This window comes from Nannospalax galili, unplaced genomic scaffold, assembly GCF_000622305.1.
Source record: "Nannospalax galili isolate Female #2095 unplaced genomic scaffold, S.galili_v1.0 scaffold291, whole genome shotgun sequence".
Lineage (NCBI taxonomy): Eukaryota > Metazoa > Chordata > Mammalia > Rodentia > Spalacidae > Nannospalax > Nannospalax galili.
This window is the reverse complement of record NW_008330588.1, coordinates 4,938,646-4,952,218: the sequence shown is the minus strand read 5'-3', so window position 1 is coordinate 4,952,218 and position 13,573 is coordinate 4,938,646. Positions and strand designations below refer to the sequence as shown.

Genomic DNA, 13,573 nt, shown 5'->3' with positions numbered 1-13,573 from the left:
TCAATGCAATTCCAATCAAATCCCCAGGACATTTTTCACAGAATTGTAAAAAACCATCCTAAGATTCATATGGAAGCACGAAAGACCTCAGATAGCCAAAGCAACCCTGAGCACTAAGAGCAATACCAGGGGCATTACTATATCAGATTTTAAGCTGTATTACAGAGCTATAGTCATTAAAACAACATGGTACTGGCACAAAAATAGACCCATAGATCAATGTAAAAAATTGAAGGCCCAAATATGAGTGCATACAATTTCAGCCACCTGATATTTGGCAAAGGGGCCAAGAACATTCACTGGAGGAAAGACAGCATCTTGAGCAAATGGTGCTGCCAAAACTGGTTCTCTACCTGTGGAAGAATTAAACTAAACCCCTATCTTTCACCTTGGATCAAAGATCTCAGTGTGAAGCCTGAAACTCTGAAACTGTTAGAAGAAAACACTGGCAAAAACCTACAAGATATAGGTTTAGGGAAGGATTTTTTAAACTGGACATCAGTTGCTCAGGAAACAAGGTCAACAATCAACAAATGGGACCTCATTAAACTAAGAAGCTTCTGTACATCAAAGGAAGCTACTGAGGAAGTGAAGAGAAAACCACAGAGTGGGAGAAAATCTTGACCAGCAACACATCTGACAGAGGTTTAGCATCCAAACTATATAAAAACTCAAAAAACAAAGAATCAAGAAAAGAAGTAACCCAATTAAAAGATGGGCTAAGGATCTGAACAGAGAATTCTCAAAAGGAGAAATAAAGATGACTAAGAAGCATCTCAAAAAGTGTCCAACATTGTTAGTAATTAGGGAAATGCAAATTAAAACACCCTAAGGTATCACCTTACCCCAACCAGACTGGCTAGGATCAAGAGAACAAATGATACCAAACGCTGGTGAGGATGTGGAGAAAGCGAATGCTCATTCACTGCTGGTGGGACTGCAACCTCATGCAATCCCTATGGAAAACAGTGTGGAGAACACTTAAAAAGGTAAAAATGAACTTACCATATGACCTGGTTATACCGGTCCTTGTCATATACCCAAAGGACTTACACCAAAGGACACCTGTACAACCTTATTTTTTGCTGCTCTTTTCACAATACTGAGATGGAAGCAACCTAAGTGCCCTCAACTGATGAGTGGTTAGCAAAACTGTGGTATATTTACACAATGCTGCTCTGTTCAGCAGTAAAGAAAGATGAAATAATGAAATTTTCATGTAAATGGATGGATCTAGAAACTTATACTAAGTGAAGTAACAGACTCAGAAATATAAAACATGTATGTTCTCTCTCATTTGTGGATCCTAGCACCAAATCCTTTTAAATTCCATGTTCTTTTAATAAGATGATACTGTACAGCAGTCTCTTCTGTGACCATCACCACGACTTCAGCTGTGCCTGATTGCTAAACATCGTCACGGTTGGGCTTGTTTTAGTTGTGCTCCTTCATTAAAGGAGGAGCAATCAGGGTCATTGGACCCTTACCAGGGTATCCAGCCACTCTTCCCAGCCAACTGTATGTAATTTGGCCCTAATCACACACAGTCTCCTGGATTTGGGGAGGGTAAAGGATACTCTCTGGGGAAGGCTAGGAAGAGAAGGCTTGACCCATGCTGGGTAAAGGCTTCCAGTGTGCATACCCTCAGGTCATTCATATACTTCAGCAGTCTCTCAATTATCTCGGTAAGTTCAGAAAATTCATCGGTTCCCCTGTAAAACTTTAATCAAACATTGGTTTGACACTAGAACCTTAAAAGAGAATAAGCATTGCTTAGTATCCCCAGGAAAAGAATTCTCACAACAGATGGAAATTTTATTTGTTAATGTTATTACATCTCAGAATGTTTTAAAAAAGAAAATGAGAATGTAAAAGATGTTAAAAGGATACGGGACTGGAGATATTTTCCGAAATCGACAGAAAAAATGAGAAAGCCTAAGCAAGTGATGAAGGTCTATGTAGGTTTGTTATGATATATAAAGGATGAGACAAAAATAATATATACATCATCTTAAAATTTCTATGGTCATAGTTTAGTCAACCAGTTTAAGGAACAAAATATATATCTAGTCAAGGTTTATCTAAGAACATTTGGTTTTATACCCAAGCTTTACCTACATAGCATATGGTAATTAAAAGTACCAGACTGGTGGAACTAACTTTAACAGCCATACTTTGAGGCCTATACTAATCTGGTCAGAGGGACTTAAAGGACAGTTTTTGCCCCTTGCCTTCCAAGGTCGACTAAGTTCCAGGGGACTATGGAACATCTCTCTAAATGTCCTGTTACTGTGGTGAGTCACCTGTCTTCTTGTTCAGGGAAGCCATGGAGACCCCACGAGACGGACTTGAACCAGTGTCTAGTCTACAAAGAGGAGGGTCAACTCAGAGACAACATTTCCTCCATGCTCCCAAGTGAAGTCAGACATGGTCGAGCAGGACCTTTGACCTATGGTCACATAGATGGAACCGGTAAAAGAAAAGAGCCAGGGGCTCCTCCCAAGCCCATGTGACCCCCGAGGAGCAGAGCCTCAAATGACCTTAAGTGTAAATATAAATTTATTTATTTATTTTGGCCAACTGTATGGTTTTAAACACACAAAGGAAAGTATAACAAAAGAATAAAGTGATCAGTATATTTCTTCAAGAGTTCAAGGGATTACACTTCTCAGACATTAGGCTTAAATCCATGTTAAAAGTTATTTAGACAATTTTCTCCTTGATGATTTTGTTCTGAATCAGAAAGTGCTACTCAGATGTAAGACTTCAAATCTTGGTCTCCCACCTGTAGCTAAGGGAGACAACCAGCTATTGCTCTAAAATGATGGCCAAATTTGTTTTCTCCCCCTATCTAGAAGCCTTTGAGAGGGAACCGACACTGATTCTAACCACTTCAACAGCTATCAAAATGCCTGAAAGCAAATCCTGAGTCCATCACTCTAGAGTCCAGCCTTGGCAGACAAAAGAAAAATGAGGAAGAACCCAATAGAAGGATGCTTTTGGAAGCTCTCATCAAGAGATTCCAATGGACCCTCATATGGACATTTGTAATTTGCTGTGTTTGGACTTTTTTCTAGTTCCCTGCCTCGAACTTATAATGTTAACTACTCTTGCCTTTACTTCTCCTTCATGACTCTTATTCACCAGTCAAGGACCATCTTTTCCCCCTACAGATAAAAGTTCTGAAATTTGGGAGTCTTTTAGATAGACCCACTGAAGGGGTACCCCAATTGCCTCACCCTGCGTCCCTGTTCAGCATGGAAAAAGCCACAGTGGTCTGCGTCCTGATTCCCTATCCTCAAGCTGGGTAACCTCTTCAGAGGATGGTGTGATAAGAATAGGAGGTAGGAATTGGCTAGGCAGTTAGTGTAAAGAGACCCCAAAGAAAAGTAGCCAGCTTCTTGGCTAAAAGTCAAAATGTCCTTGGGCCTCTTAGCAACATACTCTGTTTTAAATGCCAAAAATGTCTAAAGTATTTGATATCACTCATCTAATCCTTAAAAGATTTTAGGGTTACCTCTTCAGAGGGAGGAATGTCAGAATAGCAAAAAGCCCCATTAAAAAAAAAAGAAGATAAAGTACATGAAGTTATCAGAAAAAAAGTGATGAGGACGATATGAGAGGAGTTGGAGGGGAGGGAGTGGGCATGGATTTGATCAAAACACCTTATATGCTTATATCCCTGTATGAAATTCTCAATAAATTATTTTTAAAAATAAAATTTTAATAAGTACAATTCTAAATTTCATTGTTTTCATACCTCAGGAGAGCCACAGTCACAGTCTTCTCCCACTTCCAGAAGTTGGTTCCCACACTTTGGTTTTGTGATTATATTTTCAGGACTAGGTGCCTGAAGCAGACAGCTTGGTTTTTTAGATAAAAGGTATCTTTGAAAATGTGACTGGCTGATGGTACTGAAATCCTTGGGGAATTTCGAACTGTAACAGAGAAAGCATCAGATGTACTGTGATATACAATGCAAAGGCTTGTGGGTGTTATGTGAATAAGAGAATCTAAATTATCTCATAGTGCTGTCCATTCAATGGAAATCCTGAATTAATCACTTAATCACCATTCAGGACTGCTCTGCTTTGTATATGGTGGGCAGTAGAGGTGTGTAACGTTCTAATGGAATGTTGACTCCTAGGAACCCAGAAGCAAAGGTGGAAGAATTCTCATTTCATGGAAATTGTTATAGTTTCATTTGTGTTGTTGCAATAAAATAACCTGACAAAATGAAACTTAGGAGAGAAAGGGTTTATTCTAGCTCACAATTCCACTTATAGTCTATCATAGCTGGGAAGTCAAGACATCAGGAACTTAACACAGCTGGTCACATCCAGGCCAGAGAAGACTTGCTTGCTTGTGCGTAGCTCAGTTTCTCCACTCATATATAGTTCAGGAGCCCCTTCCCAGGGAATGATGTTGCCCAAAGTGGGGTGGGTCTTCCAACTCAATTAACTGAAGACATTCTCACACAGATATTCCCATAGGCCAACCAAAAACATATGATCCCTCATTGAGATTGTCTTCCCAGGTAATTCTAGGTTCTGTCAAGTTGACAGTTATGGCTAACAACACAGGGATTCTGGACTATCCAAAGTAAAAGAGGGGACCCATGTCACTATTGTTATTATCTATTCATCTCACACCAAGGGACAAGCAGTAAGAGATGGCAATCATGACCAAGTGAAAGGAAATAAATGATGGCTTCTGGGTTCATAGACAAACATCCCTCTTTATTTATGAATACCTCAAGAACAAGGTATGCTTTACCCATTTTTCTATCCCATGTTTCTAAAGTGACTGGCATTAACAGATAATAAATAAGTTAAAATAGATTGGTCAGTTGATAGGGATATTTGAAGGTATCTTTTCTTGGTTATCTTGGAAAAAGATTATCATCTTAATCAGCGTAATGTTTTTAGGAAACATGAGTCTAAAGCAATTTTAAGTTAAAATGATACAGTCACCATACTTATGAAATCTTTCTTGGCATACATAGAAATTTTAAAGACTGAGCCCTGTGGTGGTTAGAATGACATATGTTCCCCATAGGCTCATGGATTTGAACACTTAGTCCTCAGTTGGTGGCGCTGTTTAGGGAGGTTATGGAACCTTCTAGAGGTGCAGCCTTGCTGGAGGAAGTACATGACTGGGGGTGGACTTTGAGGGTTTATAGCCTTACCCACCTCCTATTTCTCTCTCTCTCTCTCTCTCTCTCTCTCTCTCTCTCTCCCCCATTCTCATTCTTGCTCTCTCCTGCTCTCCTGTGTGGATGAAAGCTTGAGTAACCAGCTTCCTGATCCTACCTCTATGCTGTACCTTCCCCTCCATCATAGACTCTATGCCTCTAGAACCATGGCATAAAATAAACCCTTTCTTTCTTAAGTTGCTTTTGGTCAAGTTATCTTATCACAGCAACACAGTGGTAACTTATATAAGCTCTGAACTTGGCAAAATGTCTATAAAGAAATGGAACTTGAATTAATGGGCTACCCAGCCTCTGCATAGTACATGTAAATTATTTAAGGCTTGGGAGATTTTCTTCTTTACTGTAGGGTGACACCTTCTTACCTCAGGTACTGGTTCATCACACAGCTCCCAGTGGGACACTTGGTGTTATATGGAACGTCCGACATACCAAGGACATGGCCCAACTCATGTGATATCACTCCCACAAGAGCCACATTGTTTTTTCTTTTAGCCTACAAAATGTAGAAGCGTCTGTTACTTCTTATTTTATTTGGTTATTCCTCAGTTGTTGTCAATATTTAGTAGGTAAGAAGAATAACTGAGAGAGGAAACACAGTGCATCCTGACACTCTTTTCTCTGCCATTGCTCATTGCCTAGTATATGAACATGTGAAATGCTGGCTCCTGTGAATGCAGGGATTGAGCCAGTACTCAAGCTCGATAAGTGAATAATCAGCTAATAGACCCTAATATCTCAGTAAATAAGGTTAGATTAATTGCTTTCTTTATGGCCAGTGCTATTGCGTGCCACTGTATGGACTCAGGTTTGTAAAACCTTGATTATGATTCTCATAGCGTGTTCACATGATATCGCACATACACTTTCTTCTTTGTCTAACATCTCTTTTCAAAGATACCAAACAACTAGTTTAGAGTTATCTGAGGCCACAGAGGGATCTTGGCTCCCCTTTATGATTCAATATTCCTGCTCTTATTCCTTAACACAAACTGAGTATGAAGCCTCTGACTGGGGTGGGATTTCATAGTTCAAGGACTCTTCAGGACAAGCATCTACTGACTCATGATTGATCAATTGATTTATCAATTTGGCATGTGGTCATCATGCTTATTCTGGTACATGGTGCTCATCTTCATAGAGAAATGGGCTCTCAGAGTGCCTTAGCAGAAGTGTACAAACCTCAATAACAGACACTGAAGATACAGTACACAAGGAGCTCACAGCTGCCATTCCTACGCGTCCATTGCGGAAGCCAATTCCACTGTGTGAAAGGTAGAGAAGCCCCGTCACAATCTGACTCTGGAACTGGAAGCTTTTCATAATGATGTCATAGATTTCCCTGGATGTCCTAACCTTTTATGTTCATGGGGTCCCAGAATATCATGCCGTATCACAGTCCCACAATGATTACAGATTGTTATCTTGCATCAAAGGGTATGTTTTATTGATCTTACAGGAACCTTCAAATAATTCATAGGTCAGTTGCTAATATTAGAACATCAGACCCTTTACAGCTAATTGGGGAGTTACGACTGAGTAGAAATTCCTGCCAAGAAATCCTTGGGTTAAATATCTACTCTGCCTTTGTGCACCTGCCCTGGACAACAGGCCTTCACCTGAGAAGCTGGGCATGGTCATGGATCTTCTTTTTCCTCAGGTTAGAATGATGCCATCTCAAGAAGTTGGTAAAGGTGTTGCCGATCTTAGGTTCCACCTTTATCTTATCGCCATCAGACCAGATTTCCATACCTACCAATGTCACTTGAATACCTATGGTTTTATAAATCTGTGGAAAGAGCATTTTTCATGAAAAAACTCAGGATTCTTTTAGTGTTTTAGACCTCTTATTGACCACAAGTGAGGGATACAGGGATGTACCATAAGTGATGAATTTCTAGTTTGAAAACAGGAATCATGGCAGATGCTTTTGCTACTGTATATAATTTTTGCCTTGATATTGATCTTTGTTCCGCTAAAATTTTCCCAGAATTCCCCCCTTGAGTGATACTCTTACTCCCATATAGTGTGAGTCCCGGGAAATCCCAGGCTCACACATGGAAATAAGCTCACTGGGCAAATATCTTACCACATTGAGCAGATTCAGCACCTCAAACACAAAGCTTCTCATCCGAGTGACATTTCCATTATACATCTTATACTGAAAAAATGCAAAATAAAAAGTGCAATTAAAATAGAAAATTTAAATGAGGCTGATGGAGTACAGGACTAAATAGAAAAATTACATGTTTCAACACAGTTAAAATCTACTCAACCCACGACTACTTTATCTAAGATTTTATCTCATCAAATTCTCTTTCAAATATAGAGATTTTTGATAAGAGAAAGATTAGACATTCTTTAAAATTACAGTATTATACATCTTGTTTGTTTGTTTGGTTGGTTAGTTAGTTTAGTTTGAGACAGGGCCTCAGTAAATAGCCAGGTGGCCATCAAACTTCTGATCCTCCTACCTCAGCTTTCTGAGCTCTGGGTTTACAGGGATATAGTTGGCTTTCTTGTTCATTTTTAAGCTGAATAAATCAAATTAATAATTTGAATGTCTTAATACCAACCCAATATTAATTCAATTTTGATTATTAATCAGCATAAATTCTTGCATTTTTCCCTGCGTATGTAAATATTTGTAAGTGATGTACAGTTTTGTGTTTGTATTTTCAAAATACGTATTAATGTATATTTATATTGTGTTAAAATATGAATACATTTTTTGTGGCTGATTGCCTGTATATGTGGTATATAATACTGAGTATATTATGGTATACAGCATTAAGTGTATTGCCAATGTCTAATATTTGGTGGCAGATGGATAGTAAATGGGATGAAATGGGATGGGTGAAAACTGTTTTCCACAAGGCAGGAAGTGCAACCAAGAAAACTAGTTAGACAAAATGCATTGTTAACTATGCAGATTTATGGCTTGCCTTTGCTTTATAAATTAACTCAGAAGTGAATGAACTTCGATGTGCCTATCTTTCATACTCACAAAGGCATTATCCAGTACCAAGAAGAGATCAAGATATTTCTTTCCCTGAAGAAAGTCTTCTTTCTTTATAAAAAATAAGAGAACATTAATAATTAATATTTATGTCTATCTTCAATGATTCAGAAGCATAATTTTTCTCTAAAGTAAATCAAATTATTATAAGTAAATACATTAAAAGCTTTGCATATACCAGTCACCCCTAAGCATGCCTGTATTTCATACATCATTGCTTTAGACATCTGAAATAAACAGTGTAAAAGAAAACTGAGAGGCTAAAGAGATGACTCAGTGGTTAAAAGCACTGACTGTTGTTACAGAGACCCAGGGTTCAATTCCCGGCACCCACACTACAGCTAACAACCATCTGTAGCTCCAGTTCCAGGGAACCCAACACCCTCTTCTGACCTCCACGGGAATTGTGTGACATAGGTGCATCTACCTACATGGAGACATTACACTCACATATATAAAATAAAAATAATAAATAAAAAATTTTTAAAAAAAGAAAACTATGCTCACGTTTGGGCTTTTGAGTGACCTAGAAGTTCGAATATTCCTGCCAACACGTCTCTCCCCACACTTGTAATTAGTTGTGTCTGGTTCCTCCTGACTGTACAGGAGGACAGCATGCTCTTCCTCATCCGTGCTTTTCAGAGGCTTTATCTGGTATCTCTGATCGTGATGTATGAAGAACCCGCTGTGGGATATGGAGATTGCATTTCAGGATGACCTGACATGCCAGTCATGCATCCTGTTCAGAAAGGATCGATGCTCTCCCTCCATCCCAGTTTCACACATGAATGACCGTTCAACAGGCCTGGCAGTTAATATCTGTTCATTTAAGTTACATTAAGTATTTGTTCAATAGTGAAATGAAGCCTGAGCCATTTACCCAGAGCATTCTCAAGAATTAGTAAAACTAAGAAATTTCAAAGAATTTGGAATTTATACCACAGTTCTATCAATTATTTTCCAATAGTTTATTCATTTAGCAAATATTTCTTGGTAATTTCTATAGGTATAATGGAAAACGGAGTAATGTAATGTTTAGATACAAAGATCTCTGGATAGAATAAAAGCGAATTGACAGAGCAGCCAGGGTAACACACTGGGATACCTAGAAGCTTAAAGACTTTCTTTCTAGTGAGATAATTAGTTCAGAAACAAAGAGTTATTTCATATCACGTGACATCACAAAGCAAGCATAAAAGCCACTAAAAATTATGTGCATGCAGGTATTTTGTGCTATGGAAAAGGTGATGTCACATCAAAGATGAGCTGTGTTGGAATAGTAACTATGTGTTATTTCACCTTTTATCATGTGAGCGGTGACAAGGTACAAACATGACAGCTTGTTAGCCTAAATAACCATTCAGAGGTTAAATTTTGTGGCATTCATTATTTTCCTACTCATGCATTTACTCATTCTCTGGATTTTCTATAATTGGCACACATTACCTGTAAATAGAAACATACATACGCATACTTCAAAAAATCAGTTCAATTGTGCAATTGTAAGGTAGGTCCTTTAAAAAAAAAGTATGACAACTAGGTTGCAAGAATGAAGTAGGTGAATTTGGCAACAGACACAGGTAGTCTCAGGGTCCAAAGTTCAGCATGGACAGAGTTGGAACTGACTTCCAGAATGACGGTTAATAGAGCAATGAACAAGTGATGCTTTGTTCTTCAATTTAACCACACAAAATTAGGAATGAATGATGAACAAAAAAATTACCAAAATGGTAAGGAGCCACAAGAACCAAGGAAGACCCTATCAAGCTTGTGTAACAAAATGTTGCTTCACATTTAATATTTTTGATCCTGGTTCTCACCTCAACCCGCCACAGGTATGAATACTGGCAAGAGAGTCCTTTTCATTCAGGATGTGACCTTCATAATAGCAATGTTTCTAGAGTAGAAAAAAATAGATCCTTACTGTAGAAATATACACATTATACATACACATTATATATATACATGTAATTTATGAGCATGCATATATCACAGTTGTAACGTATATAGGGAAGTTCAAGTAGTAACCAAGTCCTACCGGATCTCAGGAATGAAAATGTCAAGAAACTCAGAGTTCCCAACCAGATCCACAGTTGACCCTGTGACCTCCACATTTGGTTGTGAACTGTCTTCTCACATGAATTGCACTCCTGGCTGCACCCAAAGCTTCCAAGGAAAGTGGGAGCTTCCTCTGAGAAGTAGTGAGTCCATGTGAGATTTGTGCTGACTGGAAAGCTGTCAGGTTGTGAGGCTCAAACTACTGATTAACCTCGCCTTTGAGAGAGAGAGAGAGAGAGAGAGAGAGAGAGAGAGAGAGAACTTGCATGCTTGCTTGTGAGAGTGGGAGTGAGTTAGAGTATGAGTGTATGTGGACTCGAGCGTGTGGGTTCATGAGTTTTGTGTGTGTGAGTGTTATCCTCTGCTTGCTCCTGTCTTTCAAAAGTTGGCTGTGGTTTCTCATCCACTCTCTTTTTAAAAAATATTGTATTTATTATTTTTATTTTATGTGTCTGAGTGCATTGTCTGCATGTGTGTAGGTACACTCATGTTGTGTAATGGCCGTGGAGGTCAGAAGAGGGTGTCGGATTCCCCTGGAACTGGTGTTAGGGACAGTTGGTAACTGCCATGTGGTTGCTGGGATTCTCTGCAACAGCAGCCAGTGCGCTTAACTGCTGAGCCATCCCTCCAGTCCTGCCCCATCTGCTCTCCTCATCTTGACCATAGATAACCACTTTTCTTCCAAGTCACTGGATTTTAAAAAGCTGTCTTTGGACTATGCATTTTGCAAGGTGAATGCCAGATGTCAGAAAGGATTCAGACCCTACCATGTTCTGAGAATTCCTGGTCACCTCCTCTCCTCTGGGTGAGTAAGATGTTTCAGTATAGTCTGGCCCCAGGAGATGCCTGCAGTGAGCAGAAAGTGGCATAATACACTTGGGGATTCAATAAAGACTAACTTACCAGACATCATCTTTAGCATTGTCTATAGTGAGTCAGAGCTGCTTCCTGTAAGAGGCTTACTGACTGCTAGAGATGTTGATGGCCTCTTTTTCCCCAGGAATCGTTGAACATGATTTAGGCTTAAAGTGCTCTCTCTCTCTCTCTCTCTCTCTCTCTCTCTCTCTCTGCCTCTCCCTCTTCCTCTCCCTCTCTTTCTCTCCGCCCCCAATCATGTGTTTATGCAGGTGCCCAGGCTCCAGGACACATATGGAGGTCGGGGGACAAATTCAGATGTTAGTCTTCAACTTTCACCTTGTTTGAGACAGTCTGTCTGCCACTTTGACGCGCTCTCTCTCTCTCTCTCTCTCTCTCTCTCTCTCTCTCTCTCTCTCTCTCTGCGCCTCTCCCTCTTCCTCTCCCTCTCTTTCTCTCCGCCCCCCATCATGTGTTTATGCAGGTGCCCAGGCTCCAGGACACATATGGAGGTCGGGGGACAAATTCAGATGTTAGTCTTCAACTTTCACCTTGTTTGAGACAGTCTGTCTGCCACTTTGAACACAAGGCAGTCTGGCCATCTACAATCTGGGAATTCTCCTTTTCTAACACACCTCCATGCCTACCATTTCACAGTAAGGTCTCTGAGATTATAAATGCACACTATCCCACTTGACTTTACATGAGCTCTGAAGTTTGTACTTAGGTCCTCACACTCATGTGGCAAATATTTTACACACAGAGCCATCTCCCAAGCCTATATACTTACAAAAGTGACAGAAAATTATATTCACAGTTGAAGTGTACCTGAGTAGAAAGGATTTTCAGTATATTACAAATGTTTAAGGAAGAGAGACATTTACGGTATATTGCTCTTTGATTTTTACTTTGCATGTACTTTTCTAGTAAAGAAAGCCAAACCTTCTCAGACATCATTAGAATAAATTAACATATCCTAAAGCTTATTATGCTTCACATCTTCTATGTCCAGTCACACTCATTAGAGTCCCAGGGAGAATTTCCCTCAATCTCTGTTAATATAATGCAGTGGTTGGACTTTCAGGAAATTCAACTTACTTGTTTTTTTTTAGGTGAAGGATGACTTCTTCTCCATTTAACATGATCTGATATTGAACTTCAGGTGCATACATTTCCTAAATTATTTAACAATATAGTTATACTATATAGGTTATATTCCTCGTCCTATCTAAAATTATAATTATTATAATGTATCGATTACACATAGCATGCATTAGGACAATAACAAAGGACACAAGCCAAAAGCATTTCTCTTATACCTTCATATTTAAAATAAAACATAAGTTGAGTGTTAATAGGGGATTTCCTAAAAGCATAATGACATAATATGACATAGGGACTTACCATTTGCCTTAATGTATAATATACTGACCTGTCAACCATAATAAATCACCAACAGGACAGGGAATGTATTTTACTTTAGAATTAATTGAAATATATCAAAGAAAAGAAACAGTAAAAATCTACCAAGAATTTTAAAAGATAAATATAGCAAAATGAGGGAAGTATTTGCAATATGCTAAAAATACATGTTTGCATTCTAGAAAAAGACAGTCAGCAGGCGGAGGGGTGAGGAAAAGCTGTGAATGTGGAGAAGCCAAAAGGAAGCAAAATCCCCTAGAAATGGCAGCCTTTGGGGGCTCCCCTCCCCCGCAAACTTGAGGAACTGTCCGCAAAGCTGTATCTTTTCTTATCAAGTGACACAGATGAATCTGAGTTACTAAATTGCAACCATGTTTTGAGAAGTATGTGCTCTCTCTCCTTCACAGTGTTAGGGTCCAGATCAGACTGCTGTTCAGGTCGGTCAGCAGCAGACCCTCCCCACTCACAGTCACAGGCCCTCCCTACTCACAGTTACACACATAAACCTTATTGAGAACACGGTCTGAAACTCTAGCTAACAGACTTCCAGGTGCGCAGATACCTCTCTTGAGGAAGTGAGTTTACAGGCTGGGATACATCAGAGGGCTACCAGTGCTCACACATCCTGCTCCCCATCCCTTCCCTGATGCCAGCTGGGAAATCAGAAAACCTTACTGCAGATTCTCGCTGTGAAACACCCCCTCCAACACCCTCCCTTCCTCAGAGACCCATAAGAAGAGAACCATCCCTCATGCCTCATGAACCTGATTCTATTTCAGAGATCCACCATGCTGCCTGTGATGCTGGGGCATGAACCCTCGGAGACTTCACCATGCTGTTATCTGTCTCTCTCAATAAGTTTTCTAATAAACTTCTTGCAGGATGTTCAGTGCTGACTGAAACATCGTTTCTACTCCTGACAAGGTCTCTCACCTTGTCTACAGGTGACTGAAACGTTCCTTACCTCTTCCTCATAGGTCTCTGTCTGGTTGTTCTCAATCCCTCTG

The 13,573-nt window shown here is 39.6% G+C and overlaps 1 protein-coding gene across 1 annotated transcript in view; it reads right to left on the bottom strand.

Annotated features, from left to right (window-relative positions):
* Adamdec1 (ADAM like decysin 1) overlaps nucleotides 1-13,567 on the bottom strand; it is a 22,681-nt gene extending 9,114 nt beyond the window's left edge. Inside the window, exons 1-11 of the mRNA XM_017802565.1 lie at nucleotides 13,531-13,567; nucleotides 12,243-12,319; nucleotides 11,057-11,135; nucleotides 10,052-10,128; nucleotides 8,739-8,916; nucleotides 8,220-8,282; nucleotides 7,302-7,373; nucleotides 6,832-7,001; nucleotides 6,395-6,476; nucleotides 5,578-5,708; nucleotides 3,761-3,938 (exon numbers count right to left, since the gene is read on the bottom strand). Of these exons, the coding sequence (XP_017658054.1) occupies nucleotides 3,761-3,938; nucleotides 5,578-5,708; nucleotides 6,395-6,476; nucleotides 6,832-7,001; nucleotides 7,302-7,373; nucleotides 8,220-8,282; nucleotides 8,739-8,916; nucleotides 10,052-10,128; nucleotides 11,057-11,135; nucleotides 12,243-12,316 (1,104 nt within the window). The 5' untranslated portion in view covers nucleotides 12,317-12,319; nucleotides 13,531-13,567. The remainder of the gene's footprint in view (nucleotides 1-3,760; nucleotides 3,939-5,577; nucleotides 5,709-6,394; nucleotides 6,477-6,831; nucleotides 7,002-7,301; nucleotides 7,374-8,219; nucleotides 8,283-8,738; nucleotides 8,917-10,051; nucleotides 10,129-11,056; nucleotides 11,136-12,242; nucleotides 12,320-13,530) is intronic.
* Between the last annotated feature and the right edge of the window lie 6 nt (nucleotides 13,568-13,573).